At 52.2% G+C, this 22,092-nt stretch overlaps 1 protein-coding gene across 1 annotated transcript in view; it reads left to right on the top strand.

The window, feature by feature from the left end:
• Dnmt1 (DNA methyltransferase 1) overlaps positions 1-20,803 on the top strand; it is a 54,011-nt gene extending 33,208 nt beyond the window's left edge. Inside the window, 24 exon segments of the mRNA XM_051155975.1 lie at positions 983-1,101; positions 1,308-1,400; positions 2,099-2,250; positions 2,935-3,122; positions 3,213-3,396; positions 5,526-5,623; positions 5,760-5,907; positions 7,605-7,720; positions 8,227-8,428; positions 8,502-8,641; positions 8,984-9,157; positions 10,694-10,912; positions 12,764-12,956; positions 14,628-14,712; positions 15,108-15,236; positions 15,392-15,558; positions 15,560-15,675; positions 15,804-15,945; positions 17,180-17,346; positions 17,622-17,799; positions 18,367-18,562; positions 18,919-19,202; positions 19,955-20,045; positions 20,315-20,803. Coding sequence (XP_051011932.1) covers positions 983-1,101; positions 1,308-1,400; positions 2,099-2,250; positions 2,935-3,122; positions 3,213-3,396; positions 5,526-5,623; positions 5,760-5,907; positions 7,605-7,720; positions 8,227-8,428; positions 8,502-8,641; positions 8,984-9,157; positions 10,694-10,912; positions 12,764-12,956; positions 14,628-14,712; positions 15,108-15,236; positions 15,392-15,558; positions 15,560-15,675; positions 15,804-15,945; positions 17,180-17,346; positions 17,622-17,799; positions 18,367-18,562; positions 18,919-19,202; positions 19,955-20,045; positions 20,315-20,355 — 3,622 coding nt within the window. The 3' untranslated portion in view covers positions 20,356-20,803.
• The last annotated feature ends 1,289 nt before the right edge of the window (positions 20,804-22,092 follow it).

The following is a 22,092-nucleotide window of genomic DNA, read 5'->3' as shown; positions in this document are numbered from 1 at the left end:
AGGTAGACGTCAGCCACAAGTATAAAATTTTGATACTACTGTTTGGTTGATTGGTTGGTTTTTGTTTTAGACAGGGTCTCTCTTACATACCCCAGGCTGGTCTCCAGCTTGATTAGGTAGTCATGGATGACCTTGGACTTCTGGCCTTTGTGTGCTGGCGCTACCAGCTTGTATAGTGTTGGGAAGCCAGCCCAGACCTTCACTTATGCTAGGTTTTACCCGCTGAGGAGGTAGACGCCCTGCTCTGACTGGGCAGGAAATGTAGAGGTCATAGTGGCTGATGGAGAAGCAGGGCCAGGCTGTGACTGGGCTGGGACACACATGTTTCTCTGGGGTCCCCTCAGGAGCACCCATTGACATCCCAATAGGTATTTCTGGGTGGTCTTTAATGTTGAACCCACAATGGGCTGGAGTTCCTAGGGCCACTTAGGTCATGATCCCTGAGTGTGTGTATGACAGTACTCCCTACAAGTTGGAGCATTGATTCCCATAAAGGATACTGTCAGCCAGTGATCTCGAGAGCCAGGCCTTAATATGCAGGAGACCTCTGAGGGGCAGTTAAAGTTTGCCTGGAGAAAGCGTCAGCTGTGAGAGAGCTGAGGCCAGGCTTCCTGCTCTTCACTCGCTATACAGCCTTCTTTCAAGTGGGGGAAGATGCTGAGGGCGTGCAATCCTTGTGATGGAAGTCAACAGCCATAAGGTACTGGAGAGATAGATGACTGATGCAGCAGTCAACTCCAGTCTGGCTCCTGATACCTATGTAGGGCAGCTCACAGCCAACCACTTACAATTCCAACCTCAGAGGAATCCTCCAGCTGCTTGCTGCATGCACTTGACGTGCAAGAGTGAGTGAGTGACGAGCAGTGTTGGCAAACACATTGCTGAGCCCAGAGCCTCGCTTAATCTGCTAACCTTGAGTCTGACAGTGATTTGTGGCCCTGTGTTGGGTTGGGTGGTAATGCGATGTTTGTTCCCTGTCAAGTGTATATTGCAATCGAGGTCACTTGTGTCCTGTCGACACTGGTCTAATTGAGAAGAATGTTGAACTCTACTTTTCTGGTGTTGCCAAAGCGATTTATGATGAAAACCCATCTGTGGAAGGTACGTGGAATGTTCCAAGGTGGGTTGTTTCAAGAAGTAAGCAGATTTAGCCATGGGGGGGGGGGGGTACTGATTCGTGGGAGAGCTTGAAGTTCGGCCTTTAACTGAGCACAGTGACCCTGAAGAGAGGCAGTGTGCTGGCTGGGATGTGAGCTGTGGGTCACCGTGTGTAGTCTTTCTGTTATTGAGAGACCTTTTTTCCACAGGTGGTGTTAATGGCAAAAATCTCGGGCCAATCAATGAGTGGTGGATCACTGGCTTTGATGGTGGAGAGAAGGCGCTCATTGGCTTCAGCACCTGTGAGTATCTGCCCGGCCACAGGGTCCTAGAGCCTCCTGCCTGTCTGCGCTTGGTGGGCTTTATGGGGAGGTCTCATGAGGCCTGGGAGGATCTGGTGGCCTGTGTTCATCGTGACTGGCCTGGAAGCCAGACCTCCAGTTGTCAAGTGCTTACAGTCTTAGTGGTTCCAAGTCTAAGCTAAGTCCCCAGCAGGCTCAGGTGGAACCAGCTAATGGAGAAGTTGGGCTCTTGGCGTTTGGTTGTGGGTTTTTGTTGGGTTGGTTTGGTTTTTAGGTTGTAAGATAAATTTTAGATTGTTCTGGAAGCTCAGAAGACTAATGCTTGCCCTGTGGTCTAGTGAGTGTGTGCACCATAGCATGCACGAGGGTCAGAGGACAACTGTTGGGGTTGCTTTTCTCCCTCTTCCATGTGAGTCCCTAGGGTCAAACTTAGGTTGTCAGGCCCTCGTCTGCTGAGCCAGCTCACTGGCCCTGAAGGTGTATTAGCTGCTGGACCTAGCAGATACCTGTTGTCCTAGCTACTCAGGAGGCTGAGCAGTTCAGGGTTAGGCGAGGCAACATGACAAGACCCCATTACTTAAGCCAAACAGCCATCTGCATAAAAAGCAGGTGCTGGAGGGACTGCAGATGCTACTGGCCCTAACTAGAGCGATATTCCTTCCATGTTCTTTAAAAATCAAGTCCTGTGTCCTTCCCAGCATTTGCAGAATACATTCTAATGGAACCCAGCCCAGATTATGCACCGATATTTGGGCTGATGCAGGAGAAAATTTACATCAGCAAGATTGTGGTTGAGTTCCTGCAGGGCAATCGTGAAGCTGTCTATGAAGACCTGATCAATAAGATCGAGGTGAGAGCTCTGCCTTCTGTGTGATAGTTCTGGATCCACATACATACAACATGCTAGAAAGAACCTGGAGTCAGCAGACCCTTCCGCTAGCTACCACTGCAAGTTTGGGGGTTTTTTTTGTTTGTTTGTTTGTTTTTTGAGACAGGGTCTCTCTGTAGCCTTGGCTGTCCTGGACTCACTTTAGACCAGGCTGGCCTCGAACTTACAGAGATCTGCCTGCCTCTTTCTCCTGAGAGCTGGGTAATGAGAGAGTTTTGATAAAAAGACTAACGAAATAGGCCTGGAAGCATGGCTCGGTTATAGAGCCCCTGCCTAAAATCCCCCAGTGAGGGGCTCGGGGCATGGCTTAGTGATACATTCATTGCTTGCCTAACATGCATGAAGTACTAGGATCTCCCTCCTCAGCGTTACAAAGAACCAGAATATTAGAAATATCTCCTCTTGGACTGGAGAGATGACTCAGAGGTTAAGAGCACTGGCTGCTCTTCCAAAGGTCCTGAGTTCAATTCCCAGCAACCACATGATGGCTCACAACCATCTATAGTGAGATCTGTGCCCTCTTCTGTCGTGCAAGTAAGTGTACATGCAGGCAGAGCACTGTATACATAATAAATAAATAAATCTTTTTTTTTTTTTTTAAATCTGATCTTTTTTTTTTTTTTTTTTTTTTCTTACCCCACAAAGACCACTGTCCCTCCTCCTGCCCTTAACCTGAACCGGTTCACAGAGGACTCCCTCCTACGCCACGCCCAGTTTGTGGTGAACCAGGTAGAGAGTTACGATGATGCCAAGGATACCGATGAGACACCCGTCTTCTTGTCTCCCTGTATGAGAGCCCTGATCAACTTGGCTGGGGTCACCCTGGGGCAGAGGTAAGGACACAGCAAGAATCAAACGAGAGGCTGAGGCCAAAGGAGGCAACCTCCTGTTTGGTCCCCTAAGATGGCAGTCCTCTCTCTCAGGCGAGCCGAGAGGCGCAACATCAGCAAACACTCCGCCAAGGAGAAGGACAAAGGGCCTACAAAAGCCACCACCACCAAGTTGGTCTACCAGATCTTTGACACTTTCTTCTCAGAGCAGATTGAGAAAGACGACAAGGAGGACAAAGAGAATGCCTTTAAGCGCCGCCGGTGTGGCGTCTGTGAGGTGAGTGGGCCTAGCCATGCCCCCGTGCCATCGCTGGCTCTAATTCCTCAGATGTGGAGAAGAGGAGTCAGTGCTCTGGGGAGCTGCGTGCCTTGAAGAACAGACGGACAGACAGACCCTGGACACTCTTGCTCACTTCAACCCTATCTGATGGCTGCAGAGCCTGAGTTTCCCTGAGAAATGTTAGCTCTGCCTCTGTGTCCTGTGGGTACTGAGAGACGGCTGACCCCAGAGCTGCCTGCCAGGGCACGTTCCGTGGGAGTCTGTCTAGAACTTCTGCAGAGGTACATTTTCCTCTCAGCGTAGATTTGTGCCAGTGTGAAGGCCGTGACTTGGGTCTTGTCTAGCTCGGGGGGCCTGGAAGTCTGAATCTTCCAAGCTCCTTCTTCCAAGAGCTGGGTTTCTGTAAAATTCTGTGCCACCATGCTTGGCTCTTGTGAATCCTTTTCATATAGATAGCCTCGGAGTCAACCTACATCACATTAAAAAAACCAAACAGAACCTCAAAGAAATGTGGTTAAGCTATACATGGAGGCACAGGCCTGTGACCCTGGCACTTGAGAAGTAGAGGTAGGATGGAAGATCAGGATGTCAAGGCTCTTCTCAGGTAAATAATGAGTTTGAGGTCAGCCTGGGCTACCGCGGTCAAAAAAATGAGAGAATGAGTTTATCTTCTGACCCACAGCCTACACAGGCACATGTGTTCTGAGACAGCTGTGTAGACAAGGCTGGCCTAAACTGCTGGTGTGCCTTCATCTGCCTCCCGAGTGCTAGGCGTGCTGGTGTGCACTGCCATGCCCAGGCCTGTGATGTCAGTGTGTCCTGGCACCAGCTCACAGGGGCTCACCAGGCCTGTGACGTCAGTGTGTCCTGGCACCAGCTCACAGGCTCACTTTGTTTTAGGCTGTACAGGGCACTTAGACATCTGAGGGTTTCGAATGGGAGAGAAGACTTCTATGTGCCGTTCTTTTTTTTTTCTTTTCTTCTCTTTTGTTTTTGTTTTTGTTGTTTTTGAGACAGGGTTTCTCTGTGTAACCCTGGCCGTCCTGGACTCGCTTTGTAGACTAGGCTGGCCTCGAACTCACAGCGATCCACATGCCTCTGCCTCCCGAGTGCTGGGATCAAAGGCGTATGCCACCACCGCCCAGCTCTATGTGCCATTCTTATCACCCAAAGGACAGCTAGGGTTATTTTCTTCAGAGGAAGTTACCCTAATGCTGTGACACAGGACTCGGTTTATTTTGGTGTGTTTTTATAGCTTACTATTTGGACTTCCCTTGGGTGCAGTAGAGCCTGGCTGGTCTCCACGCCGCACAGCAGCGCCTGCCGTCCCCTGGCAGCCCTCCTCAGATGCCCTGTTTCCATCATTCCTCAGCTGTTCCTTAGTGTCCTTGTATCCAGTGCTTATGCCTTTTAGAGTTTATGTGTGTGTTTGTTTTTTGAATAAGCAAGCTGGATGCTTGGTAGCCCCATTTGATTATTTTGTTCTCCTGCCCTGTCGTAGTTGGTTGTCCACTCTGGTCCTCAGTGACTGGTGGGGACACTGGCTCTGTGACACCTCAGCAGAGCTTGTGAGTTTCTAGGGTACCCTCAGCGCCTCCAAATTCTCAGATGCAGACATTCCTTCCCTAAGGGGATAGTGTGGCTGTGGCACCTGTGTGTGTCCTTTGTGGACAGCTGGATGACTTGATACCTAGTACAAGTTAAGGCTGTGTGTGGTTACCGTGGTGCATTGCTTACGGAACGGGTGAGAAAGGCTATCAGTGTTCAGCATAAATACAATTAGTGAAGGCGTATGCATGTGAAGATCAGAACTCTGGCGTGGGTTTTTCTGCATTTCTGTGGGTTTTGGGTGCCAAGCCGGCCTTGAGCATGTGTATTTTTTTGAAAGTTCCTGGCCTGGCTGTGGTGCCACATGGCTTTAATCCCAGCATTTAGGAGGCTAAGGCAGGAGGATCTCTGAGTTTGAGGCCAGCCTGGTCTGGTCTACACAGTGAGTTCCAGGACAGCCAGAGCTATGTAGAAAGACTTTGTCTTCAAACCAAACCAACCAACCAACCAAACAAACAAACAAAAATGAAAGTTCCTAGTTGAATTGGTGACTGATTGACCCTCTTAATATTTTTCAGGTCTGTCAGCAACCTGAGTGTGGAAAGTGCAAGGCGTGCAAGGATATGGTTAAGTTTGGTGGCACTGGGCGGAGCAAACAGGCTTGCCTCAAGAGGAGGTAGGCTATGCTGTGTTCTGTCCAGTTAGTAGAGGCCAGGGTGGCTAAAGCAAGTGTGCCGTGCAGGGTCCTTCGTCGTGGTATAGAGCTAGCAAGATGCTTTTCCCTGGGGCTGACTGCCATGTGCACTTGGCAGGTGTCCCAATTTGGCCATGAAGGAGGCAGATGATGATGAGGAAGCTGAAGATGACATCCCAGAGGTGCCATCACCCAAAAAGATGCATCAAGGGAAGAAAAAGAAACAGAACAAGGACCGCATCTCCTGGCTCGGACAGCCCATGAGGGTGAGGCCCCTGCCTCTTGCATGCCGCTGCACCTCCGAGCCCAGCCCTGGAGCCGGGAAACTAGCTGCTGGCTCACCTGGGAGAGGAACGCAAGGCCTCAGGCATGCTAGACTAAATAGAGCTCTACAACTGACCCATACTTTAGCCCCTCACTGTTAAATCCTGAGCTGCATCTGTAGCCCAGGCATCCTATACACTTGTGCATTTTACGACGCTCCATTTATTTCCACCTCCCAAGTGCTAAGCCGTGTGCTGCCATGTCAGGTGTTTTTTTTTCCTTTTTCTTTTTTTAATAAAAATAATGTAAGCCTGGCAGTGGTGGTGCATGCCTTTAATCCCTGCCCTCAGGAGGCAGAGGCAGACAGATCTCAAAGTTCTAGGCTAACCCAATCTACAGAGTGTGTTCTATGACAGCCAAGGCCAGGGAAAGACATTCCTTTGGATGTCTTGTTTTGGGGCTAGGATCTCACTGTATAGCTCAGGGTGGGTTAGAACTTAATTTTTCTTTTTCTTTTTCTTTTTTTAAATTTATTTTTTATTTTTTGAGACAGGGTTTCTCTGTGTAGCCTTAGCTGTCACCTTAGCTGTCCTGGACTCACTTTGTAGTCTAGGCTGGCTTCCAACTCACAGCAGTTCACCCACCTCTGCCTCTCAAGTGCTGGGATTACAGGCGTGCACCACTGCTCCTGGCTCTTAATTTTTATTTTCATTAACTTTTTTGGTTTTTTGAGACTAAGTGTCTCTGTGTAGCCTTGGCTGTCCTAGTCTCACTTTGTAGACCAGGCTGGCCTTGAACTCACAGCGAGATCTAGCAGCCTCTGCCTCCCTAGTGCTGGGATTAAAGGCGTGCACCACCATGTCCGGCCCTTCGTTAACTTTTTTACACTTATCATATGTAGATGATTGTTTTGTCTATATGTATGCGCGTGCACCACATGCATTACATCTGGTGCCCACAGAGGTCAGAAGAAGGTATGGAGTCACCTGGAACTGGTGTTGTGGATGGTTGTGAGCCACTGTGAATGCTGGGACTTGAACCCAGGTTCGCTATAAGAACACTGAGTATTCTTCATGCTGAGCCATCTCTATACTTGTTGGACTGAAAATCTTGATAGTTTTTTAGCCTTTCAAGTGTTAGGATTACATGTGCTACAAACCCCAGCAGTGATGCTTTTTTTTTTTTTTTTTTTTTTTAACTGTAGTTCTGGCTAGCCTAGAACTCAGTATAGACTAGGTAGGCCTGCCTGTGCCTCCAGAGTGCTGAGGTTAAAGGTGTGTGCCATCACACCTGGTTTTTCTCTTATTTTGTAGTATATTTATTTGCGGATGCACCCTCATGCCACAGCATGGGTGTGAGTGTCAGAGGACAACTTGTATGAGTCGCTTCTTTCTTTCCCCCATGTTGCAGGTCCTAGAGACCAAGCTCGGGTCATCTGGCTTTGAGGCAAGCTCCTGTGCCCACTGAGCCATCTCGTTGGCCCTTATGACTTCATAAAAATCACAAGTCATGTTTTTATTTTTTTAGGGTTGCTGGGGATGGAGCCCAGAGCCTTGTACCTGTTAAGTGCTCTTGCGCTGCTTACCCACACAGCCTTAGTCCCAAGTTATTTTCATAGGAAGTTAGGGAGAGCCACCCGGGGAGGCCAGCGAGAACCGGAGATGTGTCCCTCCCCTGAGCTCCAGCGCCTTGGTTTCAGATCGAAGAGAAGAGAACATACTATCAGAAGGTGTGCATCGACGAAGAGACCCTGGAGGTGGGGGACTGCGTCTCCGTCATTCCAGATGATTCCTCCAAGCCACTGTATCTGGCCAGGTGTGTGCCTTCACTCTGTCAGACTTGAGAGCTTGCTTTTCCACTTGAACACCTGAAGTTCTGATAGTATTGATTTTAAAAGAACGCCTTTTTTCTCTCTCTCTCACACACGCGTTCTTTTCTTTTGGCACCTCATGTAGGCACCAAATGTAGTTTTGTTTTTGTTTTCCTTTTTCCCCATTCGCTACTTTGTGTGGGTTCTTTGCGGGTTCTCCTAGTTGTCTCCTAACAATACCTTCTCTGGCTCAGCTCAGCGTATCCTGGCTCAGCTGTCAACAGTTGCCTTCTCTGCCCCTATTCTCCTCTCTAGACCTCTGCTATTCCCAGAAGGCCAAGAGCCAACCAACACTGAAAATCATAGGGTCCTTTAAAGGGGCCAGGCACACTAAACCACACTGCATTTCCCAGTTGGCCCAGAATGAAACCAAAAGATACAGCCAGCGTCTGTGTGGCCAAGCTCCGCTGGTTACATGCGATGTCTGCTTCCTGTCTTGCTGCGGCTGCAGGGTTACAGCGCTGTGGGAAGACAAGAACGGGCAGATGTTCCACGCACACTGGTTCTGCGCCGGCACAGACACAGTCCTCGGAGCCACCTCTGACCCCCTGGAGCTGTTCCTGGTGGGCGAGTGTGAAGATATGCAGCTTTCCTACATTCACAGCAAGGTCAAGGTCATCTACAAAGCGCCCTCCAAAACCTGGGCCATGGAGGTGAGTGTCTCCGCTCATCCACGTACTCTGTGCCACTGTTAGAGCCCAGGCTGACACGTCTTCGTTTGCACAGGGAGGCCTGGACCCTGAGACCGTGCTGCCAGGGGCTGAGGATGATGGCAAGACGTATTTCTACCAGCTCTGGTACAACCAGGACTACGCAAGGTTTGAATCCCCTCCCAAGACCCAGCCGACGGAGGACAACAAGCACAAGTGAGTATGGGAGCCAGTTCTGTGCTGTGAGTCACTCCCACCTACCCCCATTCCCCCCAACCTCCCACCCTCATTCCCACCCACCCCCCTCAACTCCTCCTCCAGACTCTCTGGCTGCAGCTGTTTAAGATGTGGACCGCCTGGTGCTGGGTATGCTGGCTGAACACCCTGCTGTAGATGTGCTTGTTAGCCAGTGTTAATTTCTGTGTTTGGGCTGTGTTCCCCAAGAACTCTTCAGAGTGTGGACATAAAGGACACTTCTCCGAGCGTCCGCAGTGACTGCTACAGTCGCCATTCTGTCCCGTCTGAGCCTTGAGTTCCTTCTGCCCTTGGCCTCTGCAGGTTCTGCCTGTCTTGCATCCGGCTGGGGGAGCTGAGACATAAGGAGATGCCCAAGGTCCTGGAACAGCTTGATGAGGCGGATGGCCGGATCCGCTGCAGCTCCATCACCAAGAATGGTGTTGTCTACAGGCTGGGTGACAGCGTGTACCTGCCTCCTGAGGCTTTTACCTTCAAGTGAGTGTCCCGTGTTCCACACCAGTCAGCTGGCTCTGCGATGCTCCCAGCTCCTCCCCTTAAGTCAGTGTTTATCCCGTCACACTGGCTTCTGATGAGAAACTGATACCTAATGGCTGCACTTGAGTTCCAGAGCTGTTAGCTCTCTGCTAGTATAACAAAACGCCTGATGCAGTTGAATTGTCATGAAGGAAGGTTGCTGTCTTCTGGCTCGTAAGTTTGAATGTTCCAGTACAAGAGGCAGACTTGTCATTCTAGACCTCTGAGGGCAACAGAGCTCATGTCGCCTCCTGGCCACAGAGCAAAGAGAAGAGGTTCTGTTGCCACTATCCCCAGGGACTTTCCTCTAGGTCTCACCTTGTAAAGGCCCCGTCGCTGATAATGCTGCTCTGGGGACCCAGCCTTTCAGCATCTAAACTGCAGCAGTCTGAGCTGTGAGGGGACAGGGGGCTGGGTGAGACCCACAGTGCTGGACAGTGTTCCTGCCTCAACTCTGCCTCTGAGCTGCTGAGAGGCCTCAGGTGCATGCGTCCTCCCTGAAGCTGATGGGGGCTTGGCCACCAGAACTCGAAGGTCTGAGCAAGTGCACCCAGGGCCTGCTTAAGGAGATTGTTTACTGTGAACAGATTGGCTTGGACTCTGCATGTCAGGTGCCAGAACATCATCCCCTCCAACCTCCATCCGCTCTGCATCCTCAGCACCAGCTGGAATTGCAGCTCGTGTTTTCCAAGCACAGCTCAGTGCCTAGACTCGACAACCCATTCCCTAGTGTCCAGTGTAACCTCAGCCCCCAAATTCAGCTTCATTGCTTTGACCCATGGAGCTAGGGATGGCGGGATGGCGCCTCCCGCCACTGTTGTTGAGTGTATTACCCAATCTCACAGCGGTTGTCTTTGGTGTCCTCTATGGGTTGCTCCCTGTGGTGTCGGCTACCAGGTGGAAGCACGGTAGGTAGACCACACAGGTGCTCAGGGGTGCGTCTGGGACTAGAGCAGACTCTGGAGGCAACTGCTAGGCGATGGGAGCCAGACTGGACAGCCAGCTTTGCCACAGGTTGGACCAAACTCAGGCTTCCTCAGACTCCATCCTTCAGCGTCATATTTACATCTGCGCTCCATAGTCAGGGCATGAAGATCGTGCCACAGTGACAGTGAGCAAGGCACAAGGGCCTTCTCAGAGCCCAGGGCTGCTTTCCTGGCTGACACCTGGGAAGGTGCTCCTGCGCGCTCTCAGAAGCTGCTCTCCTAGTGAAGTGTCCCCCCCCCCTCCTGTGACGTTTCAACTTGTCTTTGTTGACAGGACCTTGTCACATACCAGGAAGTTCAAGATGCCACGCGTGGCCAAGAGGCAGGTCCAGGTGGGCCTGAAACTCAGTAGGTCTCCCAGGCTTGCCTGGAGCTCTGGCCCTCCTGTGTCAGTCAGTCTCCCAAGGGTATTTGGCTTGTGATGAGGAGTCGGCTCGCTCCAGCCCGTCATCTGGACTCCGGCGCCCCAAGCTCTGTTGTGTCCTTGGTAACTCTTCCTCCCTCTCTGCAGCATCAAGCTGGCTAGCCCCATGAAACGCTCCAAGAAGGAGCCGGTGAACGAGGACCTGTACCCTGAGCACTACCGCAAGTACTCAGACTACATCAAAGGGAGCAACCTCGATGCTCCGGAGCCCTACCGCATCGGCCGGATAAAAGAGATCCACTGTGGCAAGAAGAACGGCAAGGCCAATGAGGCAGACATCAAGATCAGGCTCAACAAGTTCTACAGGTGGGTGTGGCTTCTGCCTGCCGGCACGCCTTTCCAAAAGGTTCTGCTGGTGGAGGTGGCTGCTTCTAGTTATCCCAAGGGCACGGGTGTATTGGCACAGTTGTGGCTTTCAGGGTTGGGCGTGGATACTAGGAAGCCTGTGTCTGGCAAAGGCCAAAAGCTGCAGTGTCAGGGAGGGTGTCCTGGGTTGTTTGGGTCCCTTTGTCCGGCCTCCCATTGCCCTCCAGTTCTTCTGTTCCGCGCCTGCCTTGCTGCCTCTGGGATTTCCTGCTGCCTCTGGGATTTCTGTTTTTCAGCTCTTGGGTTAACTCGACATACCCCACTCCCACCTTCCACCTCCCATCTTAGGCTTCTTTGTTGTTTGAGAATAGTTTTCAGCCAGTTGACAAAGGTTTGAGGCCAGCTGAGAACAGAATGAGTTCCAGGACAGCCAGGGCTACACAGAGAAAACCCTGTCTTTGAAAAATCAAAAATAAAGCCGGGCACGGTGGCGCACGCCTTTAATCCCAGCACTCGGGAGGCAGAGGCAGGGGGAATCTCTGTAAGTTTGAGGCCAGCCTGGTCTACAAAGCGAGTCCAGGACAGCCAAGGCTACACAAGGAAACCCTGTTTTGAAAAACCAAAAAAAGGAAAAGAAAAAAACAAATAAAAGAGGGGGTGTTCATTCTGGCTCTCCTGAAACTTCCGCTGTAGTCCAGTCCTGCCTTGAACCCATATTGATCCTCCTGCCTCGGTCCTTAGTCTTCTCTTTCTAAAGCTCCTGTAACTGGAAGTGGTAAGGGCTTACTGTGCAGGAAAACTGTCCCAAATGGGACAGCACACCTGGAGCTTGGGATCCCTGTCTCCTTGTCCCAATTCCTGGGATAACGGGCCCCTGCTACTACACCTGATTTTTCTGGAGTCTGTACTAATCAACGTGGTTACAGACGAGCAGGGCATCCAGCATTGATGGGCAGGATGGTGGCAGAGAAGCAAACCAGGCCCTGATTTGGTGTCCAGGAGTCCCTTTCCTGCTGTGGTATTAGGGCCAAGTGAGGGTGCTGGTCACCAAGCTGATGGAACTGGGGTGTGGTCTCTTCCATGGTGCTGTGATAGGTTGAGCATCCCTAAACCAAAATACTCAAATTCTGCAGCTGACCTAATCTCACAGGCTGCCACCGGTGTACCACTCACTACGCAGGGCCTGGAGAGTCGGCTTAGTGCTTAAGATTTGGTAAGTTTGATTCCCAGTGCTCACATGGTGGCTCGCAGTTATCTGTAACTCCAGTTCCACAGGATCCGATGCCATCTTCTGGCCTTCACAGGCACTGTACTCACCCACCCATACACATTAAATTAAAAGGAGTAAATCTTTTTTTTTTTTTTTTTAATTATTTTGATTTTTTATGAACATTACTGTTTTTGTCTGCATGTCTGTCCGTATGAGGGTGTCAGATCCCCTGGAACTGGAGTTACAGACAATTGTTAGCTGCTATGTGGGTGCTGGGAATTGAACTCGGGTCCTCTGGAAGAGCAGCCTGTGCTCTTAACCACTGAGCCATCTCCACAGCCCCAAAGGAATAAATCTTAAAAGTGTTGTCTAAAACAGCCTGTGGCCACAGGATGGTAGCTGATGCACTTGAGATGTTGTGGCAGGAGGGGGCCACTGCGTTGGAGGTCGGCCTGGGCTGCAGAGCAAGATGCTGTCTCAAAAACTGAAAGTCCTTGAAGCTGAGGTGTAGAGACTAGCAAGGTGCCTTTCCTCAGACTCGTCACCCCAATTGCTGGTTCCAGATGTTCCAAATGAAGGTGCTTTGGCCGGTGATTATGAGCTTGTGGTAAGACGGTACTCACCTAGTGTCCTCCTTACAGGCCTGAGAACACCCACAAGTCCATCAAGGCAACCTACCATGCAGACATCAACCTGCTGTACTGGAGTGACGAGGAGGCAGTGGTGGACTTCAGCGACGTGCAAGGCCGCTGCACTGTGGAGTACGGGGAAGACCTGCCCGAGAGCATCCAGGATTATTCACAGGGGGGCCCCGACCGCTTCTACTTCCTCGAGGTGGATCCCAGGCTGTCTGGAGCCAGGCTTCAGGGGCAAATGTGCGAGAGCAGGGTGCCCAAGAAAGTGGCTAGGGCTAGGGCAGGGCTCAGCGGTAGGGCCTGTGTTAGCAAATGCTGGGCTGGTCCTGGACATGTCTTAGGACAGGAGATAGTATGTAGACCAGGGGAGTAGCTAATGTGCATGTGGGGTTTGCTTGGCTTGGTTTTTTGTTTGGTTTTGTTTTGTTTTAGAATTTGCCTGCATGTGTACATATGTGGTGGCATTAAATCCCCTGAAACTGGAGCTACAGACCGTCGTGAGCTGCCATGTGGGGCTGGGAATTGAACCCAGGTCCTCTGGAAGAGCAGCCAGTGCTCTTTACAGTTGAGCCATCTCTCCAGGCCTGTTTGTTTTGGTTTTGTTTGATCTGAGATACGGTCTCACCATTATAACCCTGGAACTCCATGTGTAGAGCGGCCTGACCTTGTACTGACAGATCCACCTGCCTCTTCTTCCAAGTGCTGGGGTTAAAACCTTGTGTCATGTCGGTCCCCTTTCCCCCATACAGTCTTAGGAGTGGGATTTTGGCTTTTAAAGAAAACAGGACAGCTGGGCATGTGGCTTGGTCTATAGAGCTCTTGCCTAGCACCCATGAAGCCCTGTGTTGGGTCCCAGCACTCAGGTGTGGAGGCAGGATTGGGCATTCAGAAGGAGTTAGGTGATGGCTGGCAGGCTGACGGTTGAACGTGTGAAGGATGGACACAGTACCTAACGAGCTGCCCTGACTGCTGAACATGTGAGGGGGCGGGCACAGTACTTAGAGAGCTGCAGTTACCCACAGGTGGTTCTAGAATTCAACCGTCAGCCTTTTTTTTTTTTTTTTTTAAAGATTTATTTACTTAAGTATACAGCATTTCACCTTCATGTATGCCTGCCCACCAGAAGAGGGTGCCAGATCTCACTGTAGATGGTTGTGAGCCACCATGTGGTTGCTGGGAATTGAACTCAGGACCTTTGGAAGAGCGGGCAGCACTCTTAACCACTGAGCCATCTCTCCAGCCCCAACTCTCAGCCTTTTAAGAGTAGAAATCGCCAAGCATGGTGGCACATGCCTTTAATCCCAGCACTTGGGAGGCAGAGGCAGGTGGATGGATCATTGAGTTTGAGGCTAGCCTGGTCTACAAAGCGAGTCTAGAGAAAGTCAAAGCCACATAGAGAAACCCTATCTGGGGCGGGTGGGGAGGATGCAACATCTTATCGTCTTAACACCATTATCTGAGGGACTGTTTTGACATCTACCAGCTGGGCCTAGGGTCTTGCTACGTGCTAGGAAGGTAGAGCCTTTTAGCACCTGTTTTTCCACTTTCTGTGTATGCATGTTTGTGTGGCACTGGGCAGTAGGCTTTCCTTATAAACTCTAGGTGCTTAGCAGATGTTGGTGCAGACCACGGGAGGGCTAATAGAACAGTTGAGTTTTAGACAGCCTCTTTGTAGTTGGCTGGCCTCAATCTCAGAATACTTGTGCCTCAGCACCACGGCCAGCTGGCTGCAGGTGTTTCCAGTGGTGAGATCAAACTCCATTGGTGGCTGATTGGCTGTGGTTCTACTCAGAGATCAAGAGACAGTTCTTAAACAGTGTGAGGGGATCCATGCATTTCTTCGGGACTAATGTGGCTCCTCTCTGTGCAGGCCTACAACGCAAGGAGCAAAAGCTTTGAAGACCCTCCAAACCACGCCCGCAACCCTGGGAACAAAGGAAAAGGAAAGGGGAAAGGTGCATCCCCACCGTCACTCTCCTGTGTGGGGGTGGGTGGGTTGGTTGGTTTTGGTGTTTTGAGACAGGGTTTCTCTGTCTAGCCCTGGCTGTCCTGGACTCTTTGTAGACCAGGCTGGTCTCGAACTCACAGCGGTCTGCCTGTATGCGCCACCACGCCCAGCTCCTGTGTGTGGTTTTTGAGAGACAAGGTTGCATGTCATCCAGGCTGCACTGGAGCTCAGAAGCTTCCTGCCTCTATGCCCCACCCCCCAAACACCCAGATTCTGGGTTTACAGCTGCCAGTGCTAGGGAGGCCAAACAGGAAGGTCTCCCAGGGGGGCTACTCTAGGTCACATAGCAAGGAGAGCAGTCTGGTGGGCCCTTCTGACAGTGGTGACCTGTTCCTCCTTCAGGGAAAGGGAAAGCAAAGCATCCGGTGTCCGAGCCCAGAGAGCCCGAGGCGGCCATCAAACTGCCCAAGCTTCGGACCCTGGACGTGTTTTCTGGCTGTGGAGGATTATCAGAAGGATTCCACCAAGCAGGTAAGCAGGGCCAGTGCGGACTCTGGCCTGCCTTTGGGGAGGACTCAGAGCTCGTCTGGCTGGCCGAGGTGGCTGCTCAGTGGGCCTACGCATGTCTGAGCAGATAAAATGAAAACGGTTCCGACAAGGCAAACTTCTGACTTTGTGTCTGCCAGGCGTCTCGGAGACACTGTGGGCCATTGAGATGTGGGACCCAGCAGCCCAGGCGTTCCGACTGAACAACCCTGGTGCCACGGTGTTCACAGAGGACTGCAACGTGCTGCTCAAGCTAGTCATGGCCGGTGAGGTGACCAACTCCCTGGGCCAGAGGCTGCCGCAGAAGGGGCGATGTGGAGATGCTGTGTGGTGGGCCACCCTGTCAGGGCTTCAGCGGCATGAACCGCTTCAACTCACGCACTTACTCCAAGTTCAAGAACTCCCTGGTGGTCTCCTTCCTCAGGTGAGCATGCATAGCTCCCCGTCGCTTGCTGTCTGGCCAGATGCAGCTTTGTGGCTGCCCCTCCCTAGTTGGGAGATGCCCAGGGCCTGTGGGGGTTGGCAATGACTGTGTCCCTCCTGCCCCCACAGCTACTGCGACTACTACCGGCCTCGATTCTTCCTTTTGGAGAACGTCAGGAACTTCGTGTCGTTCAAGCGCTCCATGGTGCTGAAGCTCACACTGCGTTGCCTGGTCCGCATGGGCTACCAGTGCACCTTTGGTGTGCTGCAGGTGGGCACCACACAGCAGGCAGAGGGTCACAATGGCCTCCATCACTCACCAGGAGGGTGCTCGGGTCTGCTGTGGGCAGCAGAGGTCTGCATGACCACCAGCGTGGTTGTGAGGAGAGGAGAGGAGAGGAGAGATGGCTCATAGCTCTGGCAGAAAAAGCGTAGTGTTCACCAGGTATGGTGGTGCACACCTTTAATCCCAGCACTAGCGAGGCACGTAGGCAGATCCAAGTTTGAGGGCAGCCAGGGCTACACAGAAAAAAACCCTGTCTTGAAACAAACTAAAACGCGTGGGTGACCAGGTACAGTGGCACAAGCCTGTTATTCTGGTCCTGGAAAGCTGAAGTGTAAGGATCCATGGGTTCAAAACTGTTGTCTCAGGACTAGAACTCCACTGTGGCTCAGTGTGGGGAGTTCAGCAGCAAACTGGCCGAGGCCCAGCTGGTGGAGGTCTGGGTCCCTTTCTTGTCATCACATAGACCAGATACACTTCCACACACCTGTCACCCCAACAAGTAGGTGGGGGTTGGAGATGGGATCAGGACTTCAAGATATCATAGTCTATATAGCAAGTGAGTGGCTAGCCTGGGCTACATGAGACCCTGATTCTAAAATCATACAGCAAAAATGGGCAGTGGGGGTTGTGGGGGCCCACATGGGGCAAGTGCTGTGTTTCCAACCCTTGCCTGTATGTAGCCTTGTGTTAGTGGCCAAGGTGTATGATTATCGGGTGTGGGGGCTCCTGGCCTCCGCATAGCTCCTGCCAGCTCTACGGTGTTCCCCTAAGAAGGCTGGGCTTGGCAGCAGCCGCACAGATGTAAGGTCAGTGGAAGACAAGGAAAGAGGTGGCCCCACAGGATAATCCAGAGCAAACTGGGCATAGGAGCTCTCCAGCTGGTGACCCAGTGGTCTCGTTGTTTGCTTACACACGCAGGAGTCACTGAGGAGAAGGAGGTCGAGAGGCGGAAGACATAGCACTGGGTTAGCATTTACTGGGATTGACAGAATTGGGATCGCAGGGCCCTATGAAGATACACGGGCTGGAAATTCAGATTACTGTGTAGTCTTGGGGATTGCTGCCACTTAACCAGTGGCGTGGCACTGGCTAACTGGGGCTTGGTCAGCTGCAGCATTGTTTGAGTTGGAGGTGTGTGTTGCCTGCTTCCCAATTCTAGTTCTCCGTGAAGAGGCCAGGTACACTGCCTAATGCCACCATGTCCGTTCCCCTGTTGCAGGCTGGACAGTACGGTGTGGCCCAGACACGGAGGAGGGCCATCATCTTGGCTGCAGCCCCAGGAGAGAAGCTGCCTCTGTTCCCAGAGCCTCTGCATGTGTTTGCACCCCGTGCCTGCCAGCTGAGTGTTGTGGTGGACGACAAGAAATTTGTTAGCAACATTACCAGGTAGGAGCTGTGCTTAGCCCCTGTGTGCGGGACAGTGGCAGTAGGTCATGGGGCTGGGCAGCCCCCGTGTGCGGGACAGTGGCAGTACGTCCTCACTGAGGAGGTTTGTGCCAGGCTCTGGCTGGAACCTCAAGCTGGTGCAACTCTGCGCCCTTCCACCTCAGGTTCTGCCTTGTGCGCAGCCTTAAGTAGAGTCCATCCTCCAGCTACCCCCACATCCCGAGTTCCAGCAGAGGCTGCCTGCTTGGCGTCTAAGAGAGCACCCTCTGTTGTAGGCTGAGCTCAGGCCCCTTCCGAACCATCACGGTGCGGGACACCATGTCTGACCTCCCTGAGATCCAGAATGGAGCCTCGACGCCTGAGATTTCCTACAATGGCGAGCCACAGTCCTGGTTCCAGAGGCAGCTGCGAGGCTCACACTACCAGCCTATCCTCAGGGACCATATTTGCAAGGTCTGGTGCTCTCTGGGGTCTTGCCCATGCCTGAGCTAGCTTCTCTCCTGGGCTTACTCGTACCTCCACAGGCCTCCAGGCTCAACATCTGATCTCCTACCCCTATGGCCAGTATTGTCATCTTCTTCAGAGGGCCCTGGGTAGCATCCACACAAAGTGCCTCCATAGTACACCTTCTCTCTCTTTCTCTCTCTTTTTAAATATTTTATTTAATTTTAATTTATGTGCATTGGTGTGAGGATGTCAGATCTTAGAGTTACAGACAGTTGTGAGCTGCCATGTGGGTGCTGGGAATCGAACCCAGGTCCTTTGGAAGAGCAGGCAGTGCTCTCCAGCCCCAGTACACCTTCTCTTAACAGCTGTTCTCTCTGGGCTTCTAACGCACCAGATCTCACACTTTGTGTGCTTCCCTGGCTGACTTCACATTGAGCTGCCTCGTCCTGTGCGGTCCTCTCAGATGTCCGTCTGGGCATATCACAGCTAGGGGGCCCTGGTTGTCTGCTCCTGACGGGCTCTGAGTGTCTGGCTTCCTGAGCTAGGCTTCAGCTGGGATTCCCTGTTCTCTAGGACATGAGCGCGCTGGTGGCTGCCCGCATGCGCCACATCCCGCTGTTCCCAGGATCAGATTGGCGTGACCTGCCCAATATAGAGGTGCGGCTATCGGATGGCACTCTGACCAAGAAGCTGCGCTACACCTTCCATGACAGGAAGAATGGCCGCAGCAGCACTGGCGCCATGCGTGGGGTCTGTTCCTGTGTGGAAGGTGGGACCCCAGGCTTTAGTCATCCGCCTTTCCCACAGACGTGAATTCCACTTGCCACAGCCCTCCCTGTGTGTGGTCTGGCTGTTCGGCGGGGGTGGGGTGGGGGGTGGCCTCCTGGGGTTCCGTAGGAGTCCTGATTTAGACAACATCTACTGGTTAAGCCAGAAGTCTGGCCATCCTGGGGTGTGAGGTTACGACAGTTGCGCCCGCGGCATAGGGGTGCCAGATGCTCTGTGCTTGAATCAAGCAGCCACAAGAGCTCCCTTCTGGAAGCCCCTTTGCAGAGATGAGGCGCCCCAGCGAGTCTCCGTGCAGCCTGGCACCACCCCTGGCCATAGCACAGTGTTCTGTTGCAGCTGGCCAGCCCTGTGACCCCACAGCCAGACAGTTCAACACTCTCATCCCCTGGTGCCTGCCGCACACTGGAAACCGACACAACCACTGGGCCGGTCTCTATGGGCGCCTGGAGTGGGATGGCTTCTTCAGCACCACTGTCACCAACCCTGAGCCCATGGGCAAGCAGGGCCGCGTCCTCCACCCGGAGCAGCACCGGGTGGTGAGTGTGCGGGAGTGTGCCCGCTCCCAGGGCTTTCCGGACACCTACCGGCTCTTCGGCAACATCCTGGACAGGCACCGGCAGGTCAGTCCAGCACCAGAGCTTGTCACCAAGCAGCCTGGGTTCTCATGTAGGGAGTAGGGCCCAGGACTTGAGAGTCTGGCTGTTACTGAGCGTGTGGGTCATCGGTGGCAGCACAGTGGCACTAATGTTCTTCCTGGGCTGGCTGGCCCTAGTTAGGAACTGCTATTGAAAGGGGCCCGTGCCAGAAACACCCACCTCACCTGAGTCCCCCCATGCTACCGACTGACCCTTGGCTCATAATGGCAATCAAAGTGGGTCTGGGTGTGTCTGCATTTTTTAAAAGATGTATTTATTATGTATATACAATGTTGTGTCTGCATGTACACCTGAATGCCAGAAGAGGGCACCAGATCTCATTATAACTGGTTGTGAGCCACCATGTGGTTGCTGGAAATTGAACTCAGGGCCTCTGGAAGGGCAGACAGTGCTCTTAACCTCTGAGGCATCTCTCCAGCTTCCAGATTTTCTTAAAGCCGTTTAAAAGCTCACTGGTGCAGGGCATGGTGGTACATGTTTTTAATCCCAGCACTGGGGAGACAGAAACAGGTGGCTCTCTGGATCCCAGCATAGACCTACACATAGAGACCCGACCAAACAAGCAAAAAGAGCTCCCTGTTAGTGACCTGTGGGTGTATGAGCATCGACTGAGTGCCCAATGCCCAGGGTGTGGTTCTGCCTTTGATCTGAGACAGGCCATGGGTTAGGCCACGGGTGGGACTGGTGTCAATCTGGTGTCACCTCCTTTCCCACAGGTGGGTAACGCTGTGCCACCACCACTGGCCAAAGCCATTGGCTTGGAGATTAAGTTGTGTCTGCTGGCCACAGCTCAGGAGAGCGCCTCAGGTACGTACCCCTCTCCTTATGGGCAGCCCTGGGCCCTGGGCCTTGCGCATGCCACCAACTCCACGTGAGGACAGAGCAGTGGAGCCTGGTCTGACCGCACACTGACTGACATAGTCAGCGGACACCGGCCTCAAGTGCCGACCCAAGCACTGGGTGCAGAACCTTCTGGAAAACGTGTCCAGTGCTGACTGTTTCCAACCGCTACAGGTTGTCCAGGCCAGCCGTAAGCACCTGTGCTCTGGGTGACTTCTCCTTTCCTTTCTCCTCAGCTGCAGTGAAAGCAAAGGAAGAGACTGCTACCATGGACTAGTTCTGCTCTCACCCAGAGCCCTACATGCACTGATGTTAACGTTTTTAACCTGTTGAGCCCCAGCATTTGAAGTGTTGTGCACAGTGTCTGTGGCCATGGCTGACACTAAGCTGTTTGTGTGAGGTTTGCTTTGTGACCAAGCCGTGCAGTACTTTGTGCATTCTGAATTTTAAAGTTTTTTTTTTTTTAATTCTGTATTTTATCAGATCCGCCACTGTGCAGGTGGCAAGCGAGACTTGATGTAGTTTTTATATGTTGTAATATTTCTTCAAATAAAGCGCTTCTATAAAGTACCCCTAGGTGGTAACTGGTCTCTGGCTGCATCCCCACCAGCAAAGGCGGGAAGGGCACCAACCTGAAAGCGCCCGAGGACACACACGCTTTGGTGGGATACATTTCAGTGACTCACTTCTGGCCAGTGAGAGGCAGATGGAATTTTCTAGTAAGTTTTCTAGAATGCCTATTAAGAGACCAGTCTTAGGCCTGGAGAGATGCTCAGAAGTTAAGAGCACTGTCTGTTATTCCAAAGGTCCTGAGTTCAATTCCCAGCAACCACATGGTGGCTCACAACCATCTGTAATGTGATCTGGTCCCCTCTTCTGGCCTGCTGGCTCACATGCAGACAGAATACTAAGAAATAAAACTTAAAGAAGAAGAAGAAAAAGACCAGTCTTGGCTGATGTCCATGGCTACTTCGCCCTTTTGGTTTTGGGGTTGACTGTTTCCTGTGGTGCCTGGTGACTGTGAGGCTATAAGGCCTGGACGCTGAGCGAGAAGAGAGACAGATCCACGGCTGAGCTGCCCTCCAAACAGCCTGGCTGCCCTTAAGCAGAGCTCCAGTTGGCTTAGGACCCGCCTGGGCTGTCTGCAGTCTGACTTGATGTACTCAGTTCGAAAGTGACCAAAACCTCAGTTTGTCTTTAGGCAATGTCAGCTATAACACACAGCCTGTATACGGTCATCAGCTTCCTCTTCACTCCTTGAGTCACACAAAGGCCAAGACCAAGAGACGAAATGGTGGAATGCAAAGTGACAAAACCCATTGGGAGCAGACGGGGATGTGAACTGTGCTGAGATCCTGTAACCCTTCTCATCTGTAGAAAAGTCCAGAAGAGACTGCTGGGTCATTGGATTTGGCTCAATATATACACGTACTTTTTTTTTTTAATGTATTTTGTAATTGTCTGACCACTGTGCTCACTGTGTAGCCTAGGCTAGCCTAGTAGTGGCAATCCTCCTGCCTCTGCTTTCCAAGCGCCGATGTGTTGTACTAAGCCCAGCAGTAGTTTGTTGAGGCCTCACTATGTTGCCCAGGCTAGCCTGGAACTCAGTCCTCCTGCCTTATCCTCCCCTAACCACCCCCACACCCAGCTGGAGCAATTGGAGGATCTATGTTCACATAAGTGGAAGCCGGTGCCTATTTGCCTCTATGGAGCAGCTACTGTCTTCCAATGGGGCCATGGGCTGTCGTCTCTTGAGGGAAGTTGCAGGGGTGGCCTCCATGCTGGCTTCTTGTAATGGACGCACACTGGCCCTGCTCACCTGTGTGGGCACTGGGTGTGCCTCTGTACTGGACGTTCTGGAGCTCGAGTTCAGGCTTTGCTTTCAGGGACCAGAAGCCAGTCAAACCCTGATCGGAGAAGTGCTAAATCGTCTGTTTCAAGCCGATGTCACCTGGCTTGGCCTGCACTAACTCCTAGCTGGTGCGGTGCTGGCCATGGAACCCCTGCTAGGCAA

The sequence above is a fragment of the Acomys russatus genome, chromosome 14 (assembly GCF_903995435.1).
Source record: "Acomys russatus chromosome 14, mAcoRus1.1, whole genome shotgun sequence".
Lineage (NCBI taxonomy): Eukaryota > Metazoa > Chordata > Mammalia > Rodentia > Muridae > Acomys > Acomys russatus.
The sequence above is the reverse complement of the archived record's forward strand: the minus strand, read 5'-3'. Positions and strand labels throughout refer to the sequence as shown.